This window comes from Petaurus breviceps, unplaced genomic scaffold (assembly GCF_028583685.1).
Source record: "Petaurus breviceps papuanus isolate PSGF00001 unplaced genomic scaffold, PetGlider_PUasm1.0 76, whole genome shotgun sequence".
Classification (NCBI taxonomy): Eukaryota; Metazoa; Chordata; class Mammalia; order Diprotodontia; family Petauridae; genus Petaurus; species Petaurus breviceps.
The window spans coordinates 8,684,794-8,708,131 of NW_027186473.1; the positions used below are offsets into that span (position 1 = coordinate 8,684,794).

Here is a 23,338-nt window from a genome sequence, read left to right on the forward strand (position 1 = left end):
CATGTTCATTGTATGGAAGATTATGTAGGCTATGTGTGCCTTACCTGCCCTTCCAAGAAGATAATTGGTTGAGATAGTTTGTGGTGGTAAAAGCAGAAACTTCGTATGTCTGTTTAGAAATCAAAGAGACATTGAACCATTCCAACAGGTAAATGGTAGCTGAAATTATTCTATACCCCAGATATTACCATCTATTACCTGTGATTTATTGATATGCTAGAAGGCAGCACATTCTGAAACTGATTTAGAAGCCAGGAGAGAGGAGTGGCATTGTTGAAGTATGTGCTAACCTGGCTGACATTGAAGTCACTTTGACTAGCTTTGGGTACTCAGTAGTAATGCTTTCCACATTTGGAGTTCGCCACACCAGTGATTTTTGCAGGTCCAGATAAAAAACACCTTTGGTGATAATCACCTGAGAGTTATACAGGCATAAAATATTTCATCTGATCAACATAATTACACCCACAAAGTGGGTACTTTAAATATTATTCCCCCACTTCACAGATGAGGAAACCAAGTCAGAGAGCTGGTGATTTCCCTATGAAATAGTAAATGCTAGAGGCAGATCTATTCTGGTTCTATGGCCAGCAGTTTTTCCATAGCATCCCACTGCCTCTGACACTTTTAGTGCTATTCAATAAATTTAAAATTAGATACATAGGCTTGTCTTTTCTGTTGTAAATTGTAAATGTTCTGTAACATTTGGAATTGGTATTTGGTTGATTTACCAAATTATAATTTTGCTGAGAAACTGTTGAAGTAAGGTAGCGTGTCTAAAACAACACCAAAACTCCAGCAGAATATACATCCTACTTTTTGTTGCCTTGTCTTGGTTTCTTCCGTATTCCACATCTGTAATGACTAATGTTGTCTGGCTAGATTTTTGTGGTAGATACACAGATATATGATTTTTTGGTGTTTATTTTTTTGTTTTGATGAGTGCCAATAGAAAGCTTCCTGGTACTGAAGGTGATCTGGGCTGCTGAAATGCATAAAAACAACACATTCGTATATTCCTTTAAGTTTTACAAAGTGCTTTCCTTACCACAACCCTTTGAGATTAGTAGTGCAGGTATCACCCTAATTTTATACATGAGGAAACTGAAGATCATAGTAAGTGTCTGAAGTGGGATTTAAACCTAGGTTGCTTGATGTGAAGGCCTATATTCTTTTCATTGTCCTGTGCTGGTTTTATTAGTAGGATAGATTTGGAACCAGTGAATGCCCTTTTGAATGAACATTGTGACAACTTTGGAATAGTTTACTGATTTACATTTTAAACTATTGGTTGCAGAATGTCCTAAGCCTATTAAGGGCATGGGAACCTTGTGGTCCCACTAGTAAGAGAAGAGTCCTACCTAATATGTTGCAGAATCATCCTTTAGTCTGGTGGGTCCTAGATTATTTTTTGTATCTTGGTTCTGAGTATTCCATATCACTTAAATAGGAGGAACTCTGGTTTAGTTTTGAACTCTTCATTTGATAACCTATCCTAATATAGAAGTTTGGAACCTCTAATCAAGATTAACCTGCATAGCTAAGGGCATAATTTGCAGTAATTTATAACCAGACAGGTTTTTGACAGTGGACTTGTTGGATTCTTCAACAAGCATTTAAAAGCATCTACTATGCATGGAGAAAAATGAAATGGTTCCTGCACTCAAGGAATTTACATTGTTTTGGGGAGATAACATGTACACATAAGTATACAGGAAATAAATATACACAATAAATGGAAGGTAATTTTTGGGAAGAGGTAGTGGTAGCTGGTGATTTGAGTATAGGGCCTAATGTACAGAAGTGGTATTTGAGCTGAATTTTGAAGGGACTATAGGGCTTCTAAGAGCCTGAGGTGAGTAGGGAATGCATTCTAGGTACAGTGGACATGCTGAGCAAAGGCAGTAAGATGGGACATTGTATGAAGATGGTTAGTTTTGTTGGATAGAGGGTTCATGATGGGAATGAACATATAATAAGATTAGAGAAGTAAATCGGAGCCAGATTGTGAACTGCTTTAGATGCCAGGGGAGCCTGATTTTTTTTTTATCTAGGAGATAATGTAGAGCCTATTAAGGAAGGAAAGGGTTATACTTATGCTTTAGAAAAGTCAGTCACTTTGGCAGATGTATTGAGGATGGATTAGAAGGTGAAGAACCGGGGTGGCCAGGTGGCGCAGTGAGTAAGAGCGCCGGTCCCGGTGTCAGGAGACCTGGGATCGGTTCCGGCCTCAGATACTTGGCACCCACACAAAATAACTGGCCATGTAACCTTGAGCAAGTTACCTGAAAAATTGCCTGAAAAAAAAAAAAAGGTGAAGAACCTTGGGGTAGGGAAAAAAATTAGGAAGGCATTCAAGGAGTGCTGGTATTACCAGGGTGCTAGCAGTATGAATCAAAAGAATGGAGCAGAATGTAAGAAGTTTTGTGGAAGTAGGATTTAAAACTTGTATGTCATATGTTTGACTTCCCTGTGACTGAGCCCATCTGGTTGAAAGGTTTTTGTTTTTGACTACAAAAAATTCCCCTTAAGGAAATTTATCTACATAATTGCTTTGCAAATGATAAGGGTTTGTTTGTTCTTTTGTTGTTGTTGTTTTCTGCATTGAACAAGCACAGCATTTGTTTTGGGCCACATTATATCACGTCTGTATGCTCTTTCTCTCTTTTTTTTGCCCCCCACTTAGTCTTGTGTTTGTATCTGCATTCTGTAGCATGTCTGCTGGTGATTTGTTTTCCCATGGGTATTTTGCATATTGGTTTTTTTTCCTGATGCAGAGGAAACTGTCGCTAAAAACCTGCATTTTGCACTTAAAATTCTCTCAACCTCTTGATCCTTTTGCATCACCAAGCACTAATTAAAAATTCCTCTGCTTCTAGAATTCTAACAATGCTTCTTCTAGTTTCTGTTCCTTGATAAATTTTCAAGTTTATTTTTGAATTTTCAAGTTTACAGAAGCTATGCACTTTTATCTTGTCCTTCCAGACAAATATTACAGTTCCTTATTTTTCAACAGCTTCCCAAAGGCTGAAAAATTTGCCTCGTACTTCCCTCAAAGCCAAACAGTTGCTTCAAACTTCATCTACAAAAAGAGGTAACTACAGCCTCTTCCTAAGTTAAAGTTTCAACACATGGTAATTAAATATTACACTTTTTTACATACTAAGTTCAGTAATAAATATAATGACAAACAACAAATGCTTTTTTGAATAAAAGAATATTGCGAGATCCATTCTCAGTTAACTGGATAAATCCAGAGGAAGAAGGATTTTTCTACAAAGGTATGTATTATTGCTACTCATTGTGATATGTAGCACTTAACATTATGGAATTTGGCATTTTCCTTCCCGTTGAAAAAACTTAATTTTTCACTTGATGGATGTGCCATCAAAACATTTTTTAGAATGAATAGATATTTTGTACATTAAAAAAAAAAGAGTCTGAACTGGGCTTATATTTAGAGGGGGGAAAAGTAAGAATGAAGTTAAGAAGGAAGTGAGTAGAAAACAGGAAGCCAAAATCATTGTTTTGATTATTAATTATTGTCATCTTTGGAAAAACTTTATTCCAAGTTTCGTGGTTTTTTGAAAGTGTTGAGTTTTGATGAGAGTTAGAAACAAGGAATTTCATTCCAGACTGGTAGGAGGAAGTTAGATGAATTGGCCAGCTAGGAAAGAAATATTTTAGGTCTTAAGCTGAAAGGGACTTGAGAAGTAATATTGTCCAAATCATTTTATAGGTATGAAGACAGACTCAAAAAGTTATAGCAACTTAGCCAAGGTTATATCAGGTAGTGGAGAAATGATTTCATCTCAGGTCCTTTGACTCCAGATCCACTGAACCTCCTATTAAACTTGTACCACGGCCTGCTTTCAGTGAGAGACAAGAGACATGGACGGTGGGAGTGGATGGGAGAGGAGGAGCAGAGGAGCAAAGAAAAGGACACTGAGAAGGGGCCTGAGGACCAAGGTGAAGTAGCAGAGGCAGAAGGTTCAGTTTTGATTGGAAAAGTATTGGGGTAGTAGATTTGGATATGAGATTGTTCTCTTATTGCAGTATGCTATATAAATATTCTAGCAGGGTAGAGAGGAAAGTATGATTTGGGAGCAGTATTCATTAAAGACCTCAAGCATTGCTTTAAGTCTGGGGGCAAAAAGGCTAAAATCATGAACGTGTATATATAAGGGTATGAATAATTTTAGTGAGTTCCAGTAAAAATTGAAACTGAAGAAAAATCTAGTTTAATTTTTTAAAAAGACCACTTTGCATAGAGTTTTAAAAATGAGGAAAATTATAAAGGGATTTATAATGTGTAATATTGGAAACTAGGTTTAGGGACAGCATACCTTTTTGAGGGTTATGCTGGTTGATGACAATGACTTTCTATACAAAATTGTCAATTCTACAGATAGGTTTTTGGTATGGAATTAACATAGTTTTTCTCTCCATCTACTTTAGGCATAATACTCTTAATTTTCTAGGAAATTTTTGCTTATTACCCTATGTCCTATTGCTCACAAAATTCTATATTGATTTCTTTTTTGTTTTGAAAAGCTGACATCTTATTCCTCAGAATTTATTTTCCTAGTCATGTTTTTCTAGATGCTTCAGTCTTCTTCCCTCCATTATGTTTGGATTACCTTTCATTCCCTCAGATCAAGGAACTGCCCACCCATCTTGTTCTTTCATAGAATCTTGCTAATTATCATATAAGAACTTTGACTTCCTTAAATTTCCTTTCTACATTTATTTCTTTGTTGTGTTTTTTTTTTTGGTTTGTTTTTTGGAGGCGGGAGGGCAGGACAGTTGGGGTTAAGTGACTTGCCCAAGGTCACATAGCTAGTTTTTGTGTTAAGTGTCTGAGGCTGGATTTGAACTCAGGTCCTACTGACTCCAGGGCCTGTGCTCTATTCATTGCACCACCTAGCTGCCCCATCTACATTTACTTCTTAACCCCAGTGATACCCTTCAAGCAATCCTTCTTCCTCAAAGAGTAATAATATACATGCAGAATTATGTAGGAGACAAAGAAAGCTACAAATATGGAACTATTTATTACATTAAACATATCATTACATTAAAAATAACAATTCCCCCCAGAGGTCCCTTGAACCCACACTTCAAGAATTGCTGACTTAAAGTAACTTAAACTCATTCTCATGCTGTCCTTTGTCTTAGCATGTTTCTTAAAGGGCAAATTAGTGTCAAGGAAATTCTATACTTTTGATTGTTTCTCTTCATTAAACTATATTTGCAAAATTGCATACATATGGTAAAGTTTTTTTTTCTTACACAGGAAAATTATGTTTGAATATATATATTCAGAATATGACTCCACAAGAATTCACAGTGATTATCTGATGTTTGCAATTTTTAAATTTAGTTTTGATCCTTTAGTGCAGGAGCATTTAGTAGAAAAACATTGCCCAACATCTGTTTTTAACTGTGTGTCAGCTTGTGGAATAAAAAGCAAATATGGATGTTAATATAGAAAGAAAACTTTTTTATTCTTTGTCCTTTTCCCCTTTGTCAGTAAAACAAAGGTCCATAAAAAACTTAATAGGCTGTGTCTATCACCCTCTTTATTCTGTCCCCCAAAACCTTAGAAATTATGGCATTTAAAAGAATAATAGGCTTTAGAAAAAAGGGTTATGGGAAGCTTCTTCTGGATAGAATTGGGATTTATCCCCAGAAGGAAGACCTTTCTTCCTTCATCCTCTCCACTAATCCAAGCTCATAGCTCTTGATCTTCTATAATCTACTATCATTTGACTCTCCTGTAATAACTATCCCTATCATATTCTCAAATGCTCTCCTTATTCTTCTCTGCTTGAATTTCTGGCTTTGGTCAGGATTACAATGGCCAGGGACTTCACAGAGTGCTTTTTTTTTTTTTTAAGTGGGATGCCCCACATGAGGAATGTAGGGGAAGATGTTTCTAACCTTTGTTTCAAAGAAAAATTATTTTCCAGATACATTGTGATTTTAGGATTCAGTGGAATTACCTGCAAATTCACCAACACATGGTCCATATAACCTTTACTTGTAGACTTCTAGTGACAGGGATACTTCCTGAGAAGCCCATCCTACTTTTAAGTAGCAAACTTATTATGAATTTTGTTTGCACTCTTATTAGTTTAGAGATCATAGATTTAGAGTCAGGCGAGACCTTAGTTCAGATATTTTTAACCTTTTTTGTTATGACATTCTGGTGAAGCTTATAGATTCTTAGAATGTTTTTCAATGATTGAAGTAAATGCTAAATTTTAAGTTAGAGATTTGCTAAAGTGAAAGATGTTATTTTTTTCCCATTCAAGTTCATGGATCTCCTGAAATCTCTACCCAGATTGAGAAATAAATTTATGTCATCTTTTCCCTTTTCTCACCTCCTCAACCTCCCCCTTCTCTCCCCCCGCCCCCCACTTGTCTTGCTTAAGATCACAGTTAGAACATGGCAGAACCAGTGTTCACACCTGGGTCTTCTGACTCTCAATCTAGGACATTTCCATGCCATTTACTTAAAGAATCCATTCTTCCATGGGGAGAGGTTTTAAATAATTAAAGAAAGCTATCATGAGAATTTGCAGTGATGTCTGACTCTTTGTGACCCCATTTGGGGTTTTCTTAGCAACAGTACTGGGTGGTTTGCTGTTTCCTTGACTAGCTCATTTTACAGATGAGTAAACTGAGGCAAACAGGGTGAAAGTGACTTGCCCAGGGTCACACAGGGAGTTAGGTATGTGAGGCCAGATTTGAACTCAGGAAGATTAGTCTTTCTGACTCTAGGCCCACCATTCTATCCATTGCACACCCTAGCTGCCCAGGTTTCTCATGCTCTGTAGCAATTCTAGATTGCTCTGACTAGGTCAGGCAGCATGCCTGTATCATATGCTTAATCTGAGATATTATTCTTAATATTTAATTTTTTATAAATTTATTTACTTTTAGTTTATAATATTTCCATAGTCCCTTGAGTTTCAAATTTTCTCCCCCTACCTCTCTTCCCCACCATGGTGGCAGGCAATCAAATATAGGTTCTACAAATACCCTCACATTAAACATTAGTCAAGTTGTAAAGAAGGATCACAACCAGTGGAGTGAACAGTGAGAAAGAAGGGACAAAACAAAACACAAAAGAGAGAGAGCAAGCAGTTTGCTGCGAATACTTATTCTTTCTACCGTTTCATGCTGTCTTAATAAATGAATAAGGGAAAGGAAGGGGAATAAGCATTTATTAAGCACCATTAGCCAAGCACTGTGCTAAGCTGACTTTAACAATAACCTGTGCGTTAGGTGCTGTTATTATTTTCATTTTACAATTGAGGAAACTGAGGCAGACAGCTATTAAGAGACTTTCCCAGGGTCACAAATGTTTGTGGCTGGATTTGAACTCAAGTCAGGAATTTCTGGTACTCTTATAGTAGGAAGGATTAGTGGTGGAATGACTATTTTTACAACCACCAATAAACATCTTCATTTAGAGAGAACAAATGGGATTGTATATAGAAAAACTCCCACTCTCATTTCAAACAGCCTGATTTTTTTTAAAGAAAGTACTTTATAGCCAGTTTAACATGTTAGTTCCAAGGTCATCTCACTTGTCTAGGTTGTCTCCTGAACCTCCTTTTGATGGTGTCTTGAGCATCCCATCTGTGGTCCCTGTCCTTCTCTTGCCCCCCTTTTCCTTTTTTTTTTTCTTTAATTTTTTGAGAGTGGATCTCTGTTAAATCTAGGACAATGGACGGCCACTGGCACAGTGGTATCAGAGCTTTGACCTTTCCATTTCCAATTTGAGGGAGATGGGATGGGGTTCACCTTTCCCTTGAGAGCCTGGTATGCATCTCCAACTTCCCCTCCTCCTACTCCCCAACAGGGGCTCACAGTGTTGGTGCCAAACTTAGTGAAGAAACCTAATTGGCTCAGCCTACTGCAGCTATGCTCAGCTTCTGCCTCCTTGGTAACCTGGATTAATAGGAAATCTTAGTTACTACTCTTATTTCTTTGTGGGGGCCATGACTATCACTAGTTCCTCTCTGTGTCTGAAATCTTCCCTTCCCCCCAAAACCATGACTCTCTCATAATGTTAGATTATAAAATGTTATAAAGTTCTTAGTGTGTGTGCCAGACAGTGTGCAAAGTGCTGGAGATCCAAGTAAAAGAATATAAGAATGTCCCTACTCTCAGAGAGGAGATGTTGAATGGATAGAGTGGTATTAGGGTAGTCTAATGAGGAAGACAAAACAGTTGAAAATGGGAGAGGACAGGAGAGATGGGAGGAGCGTGGGTTGAGTTGGGAGTGAAGTTAGTATAGCCAAGCAAGACAAATCCACTTACTGGCCAAAATGTATGCACCTGCTCTATTCCATCACTTTTCTGTTGACAGATGGGAGGAATGCTGCGCTCTGGAGTAGTGGTTAGTCATTATTGCTCAGTTAAGTCTTTTAAAGTTATTTTTCATTACAGTGTTGTTATTCTGTAAATTCTTCTTAGATTTCTCTCACCTCACTGATTGACTTTCCATAAGTCTTCTCGGGTTTCTTTGGTTACATTCTTGAACCATTTGTTTAGCCCTTCCCCAACTGATGGGCACCTTCTTATTTTCCAGTTCTTTGCTACAACAGAAGGGTTGCTATGAATGCTTTGCTACATATAGGCCCTTTCTCTTTTAATTTCTTTGGGAATATGTAGCAAATACTGTATTTTTGGATCAGTGGACATATAAAGTGTCAAAGGATTGAAGTTGTAATTGGTGACTTTTGAATAGCATTCTAGCTTGCTTTGTAGAGTGGACTAATCTGTAGCTCTGCCAACAGTGTGCCTGTCCCATCCAACAATTGCCATTTCCTTTTTTGTCATTTGGCCATTCTGAAAGATGTGAGATAACAGAATTTTACTTTGAATGGGGGTCAGTGGGTTAGACAAGCTAATTCTGTTGATGGGGTATAGGCTCTGGGAACCCCCTTGAGCTTTGGAAAATGACTCCTATAGCCCAGAATCTGCTATCTGACCTCACAGAAAAGCGCCCTTTTCTCTTTATCTTCTGAATGTAATTGAACATTACAGACCGTTTACCCACTTTGCATTCTGTCCAAGATAAAGGAATTTTAGGTAGTTCTAGCCGGAAACCATTCAGAGGTAGAATTGTACCATCTCAAATTATGGTAAGTGCCATAGGCTGATAAAACTTGATGTTAAAGGGGAGGGGAGAGAGAGAGAAAATATCTACACCTATATAAATTTCCCTTAGTAACTTCCTCCTTTGAAGGTAGAAAGGGAAAGGAAATAAATATTCAGTTTACTATGTGCTTTAGATTATTTGCAGACATTTTCTATTTCCCTTTATCTTAGCATCAGCTGTATACTATTAAAATAAGTGTTGGGGAGGCAGCTAGGTGGCATAGTGAATACAGCACTGACCTTGAAGTCAGGAGGACCCAAGTTCAAATCCAGCCTCAGGCACTTAACACTTACTAGCTGTGTGACCTTGGGCAAGTCACTTAACCCCAATTGCCTTACCTTCTCCCCTCCAAAAAGCCCCCTCCAAAAAAAGGTGTTACATATGTGTGTGTGTAATATATAATATATATATAGGTATTATTCATTTCAAAGTTAATTTCTTTCTGTCTGATTATTGTATAGGCAAATCTCTTGTCTACTTATTTTCATAATATATTTTTGAACTCCTGTTCACACCGACCATGGTCCTTGATGTGTGTGATAATTATGTTAATTCTTTTAGAAAGTTGTATTCTATATCTTGCCATATAATAACATGTTAGTATTTAAAAAGATGGACCTTTCCTTTCACAGGAAGCTCGGGGTCAGTAAAGGAGTTTTTAACTTTATGAAAATATTCAACCCACATTCCATCTCTTGTTGAACTCTGAGCCTAACTCATTGTCTATCTGGATGGTCTGACCCAGATGTACATACTGCTGGGTAAGCTCTGTAGGGTGTCCACTGAGATGCATGTTGAAGTCTGGGCAATAGACATTCTTCATGCACTTGGTCTTTTTCTGTGGCTGAATAGGCTATAAAATACTTCTTTGAGTGATTACAGCTCTCTTCCAAAAAATTACAAATGGTGAGCAATGAGGAACTCTCTATTACAGAAATGGACACATGGCAAGAATTGTTAAGGGTCACAGGTAGTAACAAAAGCTTCCAGCATATTGAATAGATAGATGATACCTTCCTTTCTGCTGCAGACTTAGGGGATGGAAAGCCATGGTCAAGAATTCACTGGATCATTGGAAGTTTTGGAGGTAAACTTCCAAAATGATGAGAACACATATCCACTTATATTTGACTATGTGCCAGGCAAAGAAGGCAAAAGACTATCCCTGCCCTCCAGAAATTTACAATCTAATGGGAGAAAAGGGTGGAGTGGCAGTAGCTTGGGTGCCCACCTTAAATGGAACTTCTGGGAGGAGCTGTCCTTCCTCCATCTGGAAGAAGGGGGAGGGATCCTAGGGTACTGACAGAGCCTGAGTTTCCTGGATTAAATGACCTTGTAGAATGAAGAGGTTCCTGAGGTATGACAGAAAAAGGACGCAGCTCAATTACAACTGAGAATTTGAGTATTTATTACAAATAAGCGAATCTAGGCTAATTTGTTAAAGACTTAATTTAAGTATTATCTGAGCATAATAAGGAAAGGACTTGAATTAGTCTAGGTAACACCAATGCGCAGGCATATGCAAAGAAAACTGGATTAGCAGCAGGCCTGCTGGATCCTAAACAGAGGCTGCCCTATGGTAGCTATGGTAACAGCCACTCCAGGGACTTCAGAAGTAGAAATGTGCAGTGGGGGAGGTCCATGGGCCCTTATCACTGTAGCCATTTTGGGCTTAGGAATGGAGGTTCCAGTCTTAATGCTGGTGCTGCCCAGGTAGGTTATGCTATCCCAGCATCATGAATTGGTATGGGTGAATACAGTTTTTTTACAGAAACTATCCAGATAATAGAGTACTTTGAAACCAACCTGGGTATTCCTTTTTTTCACCTTTGGAGGACAAATTGAGTGCCAGAGCCAGTTGTGAATGTAGTGAGGCAGGGTGTATGTATGTGTATCATGAATACTTAACTTGGAATCAGGAAGATGTGAGCTTGAATCCTGCCTCTACCTCTTTTAGCTCTATGACCCTGGGCAACTATAATGTGGATAATTTCCTGTATTACCTACCTCATAATAAATATATTTTAATATTTTAATTATTAATTATTAACTGTTTAATTTTTATTATGCCTTTTTCTCCTATCCCTACATTACACTTCAGGTTATGGACCATCGGTGAACAAACTGTAATGATAAATAATTGATTTATTATAGAATATAAAATATTCTTAGTATTAACAAAAGGAGTAATTTAAAATTCTCAAAGATGTTGAGTTAGAATGATTTACATGGAAAAGTATTCTATTCTTTTTTTATTTTTCTATATAGTACCTTCTCCAAGTAAATTCCGCTCCCCTGCAGCACCATCTCCTTTGGCTCTCCGACAGCCAGTGAAAGCTTTTAATAATCACGGCCCTGGCCCTGTTGGTGGGGGTCAAGAAACGGCACCGCTCACTCAGACTAATTCCTCACCTGGCCCACCTGCAGTTCAGAATGCCGTCTCACCTAGTCCTGTCAGCAGCATCAATAGCACTACTCTCACTAGACCGGCAGGGACCACAGGAATGAGAAGTGGCTTGCCCAGACCTAGTGCCCCTTCTGCTGGGGGAATACCAGTGCCTCGCAGCAAACTTGCACAGCCTGTTCGCAGGTAAGTGGGGGCCAAATGACATGCAATAAAATGTAAATGCAGAGCCACAGGCAAGACCTAAATTAAAGATAGTCAGTCTGGGTCTAGCTTTAGTAGAGTTTTTGTGTTGCTTTAAAAAAGCTTTGGGAAGGGTTCTTGAGACTTAATTAAACCAGTGTGGTTCAGAATAAATTGTCAAAATGCTCCAGATGATGAGTGTTGGATCATCAATCTGGAAAAAGTGATGCTGTTACACATCTGTTTGTTTTGGAAAAGTTAAAACAAATGATGTTTTTCAATTGGTTTATGATATTTCAATTAAATATTTCCCCACTTAAGTGCTTACTTCATTGAAAAATTTTGCTAATGATCTCTTAATTTGCCAATTCTAATTGCCTTTTATTGACCAAATGAGATAATATGCCACGTGCTATATATGAATGCTTATTATATAATAATTTACTAATAATTCTCACCCTGCTCGTCCTCATTGCAGGTTTTCTCTCCTTTGGGTTTTTGCAACACTAGTGACTTCTCACCTGTCTTAGTCTTCTTTGTGTCCCTGATTCAATCTGTTCTGGTCTTTATACTTTCTCATTTTATTTCATCAGCTCCCATGGATACATATCTATAGAGTCATCTGTCCCCATGCAGATGACTCCATAGACATGTATCATATGTATCACATTGAACCCTCTTCTGAACTTTAGGACTGCAATAGCTATATGTTCCAGAGGCATCTCACACCCAGTATGTCCCAAACAAAACTCCTCCTCACTGTGAAGGGGACTGCACTGTCTGTCCATCTTAATGTCATCTTTGATTCCTCATTCTTTTGCATACACACGCAGCCCCACACACACACACACACACACACTCACACCCACTATCAATTGCCAAGTCTTTTGATTTGTCTTCCTCTCATATACAGCCCCATTTCTCCCCTCCCCTTCCCCCCCAATTTTTCTACTCACACAACCACAGTACTTTATCCTAGACTTTGGAGTGAGGAGAGATTTCAGGCAGAGCTACCTCGCAAGTGATTTTCCATAAGTACAGATCTGATGATGTCACTTTGCTCCTAGAACTCCCCTGCCTCAAACCTGAGTAGTTCCCTAATATCCTCTAGGATTGAATATATCCTTTTTGACAATTGAAGCTTTTTACAGACTAGCTGTACCACACCAGGCCTCTTGGCACATTATTCCCCTCCATACACTTCTGTCAGCCTATTTTTGTGTTGGCTGTTCCTCTTGCGTATATGATACTCTGACTCCTCTCCTCTTAAATCCCTGGGTTTTTTTTTTCAACACAGCTTCAGCTTCCCCTTCTGCAGGAGACTGTTCCTGATCTCTCCAGCTGTTAGTGCTCTATGTCTAAGCTTACCTTGTTCCTATTTTGTATATGCCCACTCCAACCCACATATTCCCCTCTCCCTGTAGAATGGAGGAGACTCTCTTGCCTTTGTATTCATTCCCAGCACTTCGCCCAGTGCCTGGCACCTAATAAGTGATTTGCAATCATTTCAGCTTATTTTATAAAAATCAAGGTAATTTATGTATCAAGAATTGCTCTTTACTTGCAGTATGTGTCATGTTTTACTTGGTTTTATTTACCACTGTCACCGAGTGATTCTCTGATTCTAATTCTTATGTCTTAACTTACATCATCCCTCTTTTTAATAAATTTGGTATAATCTCTAGACTTTTGGAAAACATACCTTTTATTTTACTCTTCTTTTCCTCTAGGACTCTAGGAGATATTACTATAGATGGACTGGGGCAGCTACAAATAGTGAGGTTTAATTTGTGGAAGGTGGTTGAGAATCCACTATACTTCTTCCACCATCAAATAGCTATTCAGAATACAGCAGATCTGGTCTCTTCCACCTTGAGACCTTTCTGAGACCTGCCCTCAGGAGAATAATGCCCAGTGATATAAATGTAAATAATAAATAAATAAACGGATGCATTTATGAATGTGGAAGACTTTGGGGGTTGGGAGAGGGTCCTATTGCTAGTAGCTTAATAAAGGTCTAATATATAGCCTCTCAGCTTTCAATAATGTGTACCTGTTTTGTTTCAGATCATTGCCAGCTCCTAAAACATATGGTAGCATGAAAGATGATAGTTGGAAAGATGGCTGTTACTGACCAGCAGAGAAGAATACAGGGTCCACGGCTTTATGGACATCCCTTCACCAGACTGAAAAACAACTTTATATGCAGACTCTTCAGATGTGACTTTGGGATTTGTAAAATCCCAGCCCCTCTCTGTCTTAATTAGCACAAACTGACAGAGATGATCAAGCAGCACTTTAATGACATTTAACATCAGCTATGTTTGGTAATCATACAATCATTCTCCATCAAATCACTTTTAGTTTTGTTTACTAGAAAACCCAGTTAATTTTTGAGTATTTGACAGAGGCCAATGTCTGGGCAAAAACCTCAATAGATGCCAAAGAGTAATGCCCATTTGCATCCAAGCGTGCATCTCTGTGCACAAGAAATAGGATCTATTCGAGCTATCCAGAACATTCAGCCTACTTTAGCTGTATAAAAAATACATTTTTCCCACCAATAAATGTGTTTCAGTGAGAGCTAATATTCTGATTGCAATTGTCTAAAGTAGTGTTTTCCCTAGGACTCAAACAATAAATTGAAAAACATTTTGGTTTAAAAAAAAAAAGTCTATTTAAAAAAACTCTTGCAGCAATTATTTTGGAGATTTACTAAAGAAATGGTTTTACCCTAGTAGACATGGCATTATCTGATCCTAAGTTGTGGATGTAGCTAATATAAATCACCAACATGAGTTAGTATTATAGCCTGCATCCTGCATGTTGCATTGACATATCAGAATTTTGTTTTTTGTTGCCAAAAGGGCTTAGTCTCAGTTGTACAATCTTTCCAAACTTCATAATTCCTGGCTCAGGAAAGACGACCTTTGCTATTGAAGCCAGCTTGTTAACATGCTGTTCACTAGTAGAATTGAGAGGTAAATTTTGGTAGTTGTATTAGCAGGTTTCCTTGATAGAAAAAGAGCAAGTTCTACTGTCTATTCGTTCTTGATTATCACACCTCAGTGCTTATAGCTTGGAACAAAACTGTATACAATAACAGCGAAGGAAAATCTATGCACTTACACAAAATCTCTGGACATGTAGTTGTACTGTTGATACCAAATGACATATATAGTTATGTTTCATGGTATGAAAAATAGCTTGCTGAATGAATCCTGTTCTTTTATGTTTTAAAATTTTTTTTGGAGATGTTGTCCCTTAGAAGATGTATTCTGCCTTATATCTGTTTTTGCATTATTGCTAACATTTTGAAACCTGCTGCATATGTTTACAGAATGTTAAATTCTTCCCATATAATGGCTATCAAATTTACCTTTGTCTACACTTTCATTGGTTTTACCCATCTGGTTGTCAGACAGAACTCCACTTTACAAGAAATTTTTCTGTTTGTTTTTTAAGCTTCTCTCCACTCCCCCACCCCCACGCCCCATAGATTTAGAAGACTGGGACTTTGGTAGCCTAAAAAAGATTTAGATAACCAAACATAAGTTCTAATGTCTGTTAAACAAAGAAATAAGCTGGCTAGAGTAAGTGAAGTGGGAGTGGGAGGACTGGTAGGCAAGGGAATCTTTTGGTAGAGCCTTGAGTTTTATGGATTAAAAAAAGGACAAAATACACAGTAAAAATCCCCGTTTTACAGTGTCAGTGGGAATCTTAAAACAAGAATAAATGAGTCCTTTTAATTCCAGTGAAATACTGATTTCAGTAGTGGTAGAGTACCATGGTAACTTAGGAATATCACAAGATGAGGAGCCATGAAATATATTACATGCCAGAGGCAAAGAAAGTAGGAAGGTAAGGAAACTAGAAAGTACTAGACCTATACAGCTCAGACAATACTTATTCCCTTGCCAGACTGATTTCATGTGGTTTATCCTGCCATGTAACATAGTAATTACTTCTGATACTTTGATAGATTTGACTACCTTCTCCTAGAACATAGCCACAAGATATATTTCAGTATTGAATACTCAAGGACAAAAGGCAGCAAGGCTTTCTGTAGCTCAACAACCTTGTACTACTACCAGCTGACTTTCCCTCTGAGCACCTTGTTAACATAGGCCAGCTGTAGCATAACATCTACATGGGTGATGTCACTTAAATATAGCATATAAGTGAAAGAACTAGCTATTGCCATAAAAACAGGCCTGTTTTCAGTGCAACATTGCAAAAAATATGCTGCAGTCTAATAGGAATTTTAATTGATTATGAAAAAAAATTAATCTTTCAGTTTGAAAATGAGTTTCAAAAGGAATATTCAGGTTATTTAACTTTGTTTTTAAATGGCTGCATCTGAAAATATATATATTTTTTAAATTGAACTACTTCATCACTTATTAAAAAGGTATTCTGAACTTGGGTTTGGTAAAGCAACCTTTTTACCTGCTGTTCTACTACCACAGACATTTGGCTTCTGGTTTCCTGAAGAGAAAAATTGATTTTTTTAAACTAGGAAGCCTTTGTGCACTGCCAATTTTTCTGTTTGGGGAACTCTAAGGATTCTCTGTGGTTAGACTTATGGAAGAAATGTGGATTTGATAAACTAGTGCCTATGATTTACTTAACTTATGTTTGATATATAGTAGGATTTTATGAATGTGGATTTTTTTTTTGTGCCAACAGCTCTGAATTGTCACTTATATGTAAGCAGAAAGCTTTGCGCTCTGCTTCCAAAGTTATTTAATTTTTCCAGTGTTTGGATGTTATTTTTTGTAAGTGTGTTAATAAAAAGTGTAAAAATTAGAAAATATAAATATTCTTAACTCTTAAGCATTTGCTGGATCATTTTTCTATAAAACGTATTTGTATGATATAAAACACTCTTAAGGGTTGACTTTTTCTTCAGTTTTCAGACCCTGGAATCACATTTTGTAAAAAAATAAAATAAAAAAATTGGGGACCATTCATAATTGTCACAGAGATAATTTTTACCGTTAATATCTCAGCCAGTTTCCATACTGATTTTATCACTTTTATAGCAAACGTTTTCAAAAAGTCTAACTGGATATGTCTGTGGCCCCTGGATATGTGTATCTGTAGTATGATCCTAGACTATGTATGTTTAACTTTTTATCGAATTAAATGTACAGGTGTCCATTTTTTGACATTATGCATGGTCCTTTTAGATCACATGAAGTTTGATTTGCAGACATTCCTATAGATTAACTTGTATATGTGGTTGTCTCCTTAATAAACAGCCTGACCATAATGCTTACTGTTAAATTTATACTCATTTTTGCAAGTGTTTCTTCAGTACCTAAAACAGGTAAGATTCCATAGCTTTTTTTTAATTGAACACAAACCAAAGTTACATCATATTTAATCTGTAGGCTTCAGAGATAATCTTTTCCTTCTTTTTCTGTGCCATTAATAGTTGATGTTCAACTGGTGTGATGCACTAGAATAGGAAAGAGCACTGTAATGGAGGTCAGAAGGCCTGGAGTCCAGTCCTGGCCACACCACAGGGTAGTTGGGTAACCTTGCTAATGTGGAGCAGCACCTTTCTTTTCTGAGCCTGGTTTTCTCATCTGTAAAAATCAGAGGGTTGGACTAGATTCTCTTAAATCCCTTGGGAAGCGCCTCCACATGTGGATTATCACGCTGGCTTTTTCCTGGGTGATTTCCTTTTCCCATTGACTTGTTTGCTTAGTAGCTGCAAGCTTATTTTATCAAATGAAATAATATATAAAGGAAACCCTACTTTGGGGTGGGCGGGCGGAACGCAACAGTGAATTAGAAAACCAAATTATCTATACCTTGACAAAAGTACAAATTCAAGAAATGTCATTCAGTTTTACTACAGTTCTGGCAGAGAGAGCAGAATTGATTTTTTTGGGACATCTTGAGAGGCGTCACAAAGACATAGTCTGGCTTAGAGCATTCTACCATTGTAGAAGGAAGCTATTTTAAAATGATGCTTAGAAGAAATGATTATATAGTTCTAAAAATCTCAGTAAGCTTTTCGACATTACTATCAGCATATCAATTCCTGGAAGACAGCTGTTAAGCCCATATGCCCCTGGATGCCCAGGAAGGCGTGTGCTTTGACTTATTTCTTGGCATCTTCTGGTTCACTAAGAGCATGTGCTTAGGGAAAGTAGAATAGAGGGAAGATTTAGCTTTTGGGTTAGAACAGTTTTCCCAAACTAAGCTGGCCATAAAACTTTTAGGCATGGAATATACTTGTGGGACTTAGGTAATAGATCTAAGGAAAGTGACCCACTATAATTTTTGTAAACATGATATTGAGAAGAATAAATATTGTGAGCATTGAATTCTTATCAAAGATGAACACTGTTGGGGCAGCTATCTGGCGCAGTGGTCTATTGAGCACTGGCCCTGGAGTCAGGAGGATTTGAGTTCAAATCTTACCTAAGACACCCGACATACTAGCTGTGTCACTTTGGGCAAGTCACTTAACTCTAATTGCCTTGCCTCCGTCCCTCCAAAAAAACCTTTTTTTTTTTTTAAGACAAAACTCTTCATATCACAAAGGAAATTGGGAAACATTGAGGTGGATCCCCAGACTTGGGGTTCAACAGGGTTGATATAGAAGCAATATGGGAGGAAATGTTTGGCACATTAGTTTATGTCTGGGGGAAAATTACCAGAAGTGCAAACTGTGACTTGATATTTCTGTAATAAATTCATTTGTCATATTTATGAGATGAATGAATGTGGTCATACTATAAAATTATTTTGTATGTAAAATTTTTTGATATTACAGAGACTTTCAGGTTCATTCAGACTTAACTGACTCAAAAGTAAGACCACCTATATCCAATTCTGTGAAATTCTTTTTTCTGCCAATTCCTGGTATTTTCTATTAAGTGTAAAAAAAATGCAAAAGGCCATTTAAAACTGACATCTCAAGAGATGCAAATGTGAACTTATCCATACTTGAGATAAGCACACTAAAACAAAGTCCGTGAAGAGGCTCTGGCCAGACCACTAAGGTTTTTTTTGTTTGTTTGTTTTTTAAACAAACTGAAGGATCTCAAAAGGTAAGGTTTTACTAATAAGCTATAGGCCAGTTGCTGGGCTAGGGACCTACATGAAAGTCCCCGCGCTTACAAAGCTACCATGGGAAATAGGATAATTTTGAGGGGTCTGCAGTTGGAGTGATCAGGAAAGCCCACGTAGTGCCTGACTTTACCTTTGAAGGAAACTAAGGGATTCTCAAAGGTGGAGGTGAGGAGAGTGCATTCTAGGCACAAGGACCAGCCAGTATAAAAGCAGGGGAGAAAGAGAGAGAATGCCTTGTGAGAGCTCGAAGGGCAGTCTGCCTGCACCACGAAAGGACTTAACGCAACAGCCAGCAAGTAGGTTGGATTCAGATTATCAAGAATTCTCAATGCCAAAGAAGTCTGCACAGTATTTTTTGATCCTAGATGTAACAGGGAGCTACTGGAGTTTACTGAGTAAGGGAGTGACAGGGACAGACCTGTCCTTTATGACTCTCACTTAGTGAAGGGTGGTTTGAGGTAGGGAGAGCAATTAGGAAGCTACTGGTGTGGACTGGATGGTGAGTGGAAAGGAAGGGAAGGATGCAAGGGCTGTAGAGGTAAAACTGGCTACTCCAACAAATGAGGTGAGAATGAGAAGTTGATAAACACTGAGTTTGTACTTGGGTGACAGGAAGGACGGCAGCAGCCTTGACAGAAAGGCCTAAGTTTGGAATAGTGATGGAGGGGTTCTGTTGTTCCAGGGACAAGTCGTGTGAGACTCCTCCAGGGCAACAGGAGTTATGTCCAAGCAGCAACTTGTGTGGAAATTAGGGGGGGGGAGGGCACTTGGGCGCAGGGTAGTGGGCAAATTAAGGTTGGATAATATCATTTGTATAGAGGTGAAAACTGAGGTCACAGAGAGAAGAGAACTCTGGACAGTGTTAAGCATACAACCACAGGAAGTGGGCTAGGGCTGAGGACTCAGCAGGGGGAGACAGAAGGAGTGTACAGTGTAGTGGAAACCCAGAGTGAAGTATTCAGGAGGAGAGGGTAGTCAGCAGTGTCCAGTGCTGCAGAGAGAGCAAGAAGGATTAAGCCGCAGATCTGGTGATGAAGATCTCATTGGTGACAGGACAGAAAGATGAACTGAAAGCCAGAGTTCAAGAGACTGGGTATGCAAGAAGAGGAAGGGGAGACAATGAGAGAAGAATCTTGGGCATTTGGATGTGGAAAGGAGAGAAGTAGGTTAACATTTAAGGTCAAGTGAGGGGCTTTTAAGAATGGGGGAGACCAGGGGCGGCTAGATGGCGAAGTGAACAGAGCACCACCCTTAGAGTCAGGAGGACCTGAGTTCAAATCCGGCCTCAGACACTTAACACAAAAACTAGCCAAGTGACCTTGGGCAAGGTCACTTAACCCGAATTGCCCTCTAAAAAGAATGGGGGAGACCTGGACATGAATCTTTAGATAGTGAAAGAGTTAAGATTAGAGAAAGAAAGGGGATAATTGTAGGGGACCGTCTGCCTAAGGATGTGGGAGAGGATGAACTGAAGGTATGAGTGAGGTACAAGTCTGACATTCTCTTTGTAGAGACAGACACTGGAGTAAATAAAGGACAAGAGAACAGACTAGATGTCACAGAGTTTTAAAATGCGGAATAAGGGAAAAAAGGGAATGTATAGGAAGTGGTTGCAATTATTAGTGAAGTATGAGGTGAAATCTTGCCTAGAGGAAGAGAGGTGGTGTAAGAGGCCTGAAGAGAGGAAAGGTAAGTGTCACAATTAGTTGAGAAGTACAAGAACTGCCTTTCAGCAGTGAGGGCCCAGTGGGATTAGATAACAAATTTGTAGTGTGTCAGATCAAAATAGCTCCTTTACTTCTTCCATCTGCTTTCTGCAGCAAGTAAGTGGCAGGAGAGAAGCTGAAGGCAGAACTAATCCATGGCGGGCAAGGCCACGGCAGGCAAGGCCATGGCAGGCAAGACAGGCGCAGAGACATGATGAAGCACAAGGAATCCAAGAAAGTCCACTCCAATAAGCTCAATGGTCTTGGTGTAGGGGTGGAGGGAAGGATGTAAATCAGAGGCTATGAAACGACAGATTCACAATGTTAACAGTTTTACAGGTAGGTCAGTTGTGGGCCTAGAGAGCTGCCCTCAAACTTAAGATGACTTGCTTTAGAATCTGTGTCTTCATACTGGCTGGGTGACCTGGACAAGACATTTAACCTTTTAGTCAAGTCAGAAGTATTTCAGGCCCTGTGCTAACTGCTAGAGAGACAAAGAAAAGCAAAGCAGAGAGCAGTGTTCTGGGCAGCTGACCCATTTACTAGAGGGCATTTCCTCAATGGGAGTTCTCTATAACACCCAAATCAGAGGCAGTTCTATCCCTAAATCTGTACTTTATATCCACTTTAAATTATTATTAAACCAGCACTTGGGTAGAAGTAGTTCATTCAGGGCAGCTAGGTGGCACAGTGAATAGAGCACTGGCCCTGGAGTCAGGAGGACCTGAGTTCAAATCAGACCTCAGACACTTAACACTTAGTAGCTGTGTGACCTTGGTCAAGTCATTTAACTCCAATTGCCCTGCCTTCCCCTCTCCAAAAAAACAAACAAAAAAAAGTAGTTCATTCCATAGTGCTTCACTTTATAGGGATTCAGTAAGTGTTTCTGGGATTGAATTAATTTTTCTCAGTTTACTGTGTCAGTTTACTTGAGGGCAATCTAAATAAAGAAAATGCAGTATTTCACTCTACATATCACATTTGCAACTCTGTAGAACAACTGGGCAAGAGTACCCTAATTACTATTTATCAGAGTAGCAAAGTAAGACAAGGATTCCCTGATAAGGCCAACATGCATTTTTAACAAGGAAACTAAAACTTTTTCCAAAGTCCTTTAATACTTAATAATCAATTGCCTTGGTTCAGATGGAACTCTTCTATGTACAAGCCATTTCTCCTCTGAAGCTCTACAAAACAGTAATTGACATTCTTATGGCTGTTTTACAAAAATTGTGAATATCCCTTTAGCTGAATTTGAAAAATAAAGTATTCATGGCAATTAGGCTTCTAATTCACTAGCAAATAACTATTTTCTGTCAACAATGTGGATTTATAAAACTTAACAAGAAGCAAGAAAGGAAACATTAAGCACCTACAGGCATCGTGCTAACTACTTTACAAATATTTAATCTTCAAATCTGGGAGGTTAGGTGCAATTATTACTCACATTTTACACTTGAAACTGAGGCAGAAGTTAAGTAACTTGCCCAGGATCACAAAGCTAATAATGAGCATCTGCGGCCAGCTTTGAGCTCAGGTCTTTTTCTCCTACTCCACCTCGCTGCCTTTCATTGATTAAGCAGACATTTAGCACTGTAAAAATTGGCTTTGTCGTAATAACTGAGCCCCTACTATGTGCCAGGTACTCTCAAAGTGCTGCCCTCCCCAGAGCGACCTCCCTTCCTCTTGTGAAACATCTGATTCCTGAGAGTCTGACCATCACAACTGCTTAGGTGATGATGGCAAAGAACTCTGAAGCTGTTCGGGGAAACAGTGAGGTCACAGTAACCAGCTCATCTTTATTACTTTAACTAAAGAGGAGAAATTCTGTGTAACCTCATTTACTTTCTTCTGCTAGAGATCTATATAATGGAGACATCAGACTTCCCAAGAGCCTTTGTTTTCCAACTATTAACAGATTTCTGTAACACGAAGATCAGAGCTGTTGTACACTGCAGAAACTTAATTAGCCCGAATCACTGCTGGGGTCCCAGAGAGGATACTCAAGGCTAAAGAGAATGATTTCTACTTTGGGAGGATTCCAGTGTTGAAATAACTATCTACCCAGCAGAATAAAGGCCACTAAAGCCAAGGTTTGGGAAGATGAAAGTCATGAAAGAACAAGTGATTATTTAAATATCACACACACACCTCCTTGTAAAATAAGATCATGCACATAAATTTATTTATAAAGGATGCCTCCAGATTCTTAGTGCAGTTTAAAGCTATTAAAAAGCAAGCAAGAGGGGTGGCTATGTGGCACAGTGAACAGAGCACCAATCCTGGAGTGAGGAGGAGCTGAGTTCAAATCTTACCTCAGACACTTGGCACACTAGCTGTGTGACTTTGGGTAAGTCATTTAACCCCAACTGCCCTCCAAAAAGCAAAAAAAATAAAAATAAAATAAAACCCATGTTTATCCTATTATAAAAAAAAAAAAGTTAGGAAGTGAAAGGGTAAGTTATTTTAAAGTGCAGATAGAGAGGCAAAAAACATAATGAGGGAATCAAGGTTGCCTGTCTATTCCATGGACATTGGCATCATTACAGTATATACCATTCAGTTTGTATATAGAGATTGCTCCCAGTGATTAAGAATGCAGTGCTTACCTCCAAAAAGTGTTAACACTTGGAAGAAAGATTAGAAACCATTACTTCATTTAATGATCAGACCGTCTTGGTGATCTAGTTAAATTATTTATATCTTAATGCCTTAAATGACTGCCAGAAATAGAGGAAAGACAGCCACACTGGAGTGAATTATAGCTCAAGTTAG

General features: G+C 38.5%; 1 protein-coding gene across 3 annotated transcripts in view; it reads left to right on the top strand.

Moving 5' to 3' along the window:
* Positions 1-17,040, top strand: part of SLAIN2 (SLAIN motif family member 2) — an 83,375-nt gene extending 66,335 nt beyond the window's left edge. Inside the window, exons 7-10 of one of the 3 annotated variants that reach the window (XM_069105188.1) lie at positions 3,017-3,094; positions 3,832-3,969; positions 11,447-11,768; positions 13,833-17,040. In XM_069105188.1, coding sequence (XP_068961289.1) covers positions 3,017-3,094; positions 3,832-3,969; positions 11,447-11,768; positions 13,833-13,899 — 605 coding nt within the window. In that variant the 3' untranslated portion in view covers positions 13,900-17,040. The remainder of the gene's footprint in view (positions 1-3,016; positions 3,095-3,831; positions 3,970-11,446; positions 11,769-13,832) is intronic. The other 2 variants (XM_069105189.1, XM_069105191.1) reach the window with 2 other exon arrangements.
* The last annotated feature ends 6,298 nt before the right edge of the window (positions 17,041-23,338 follow it).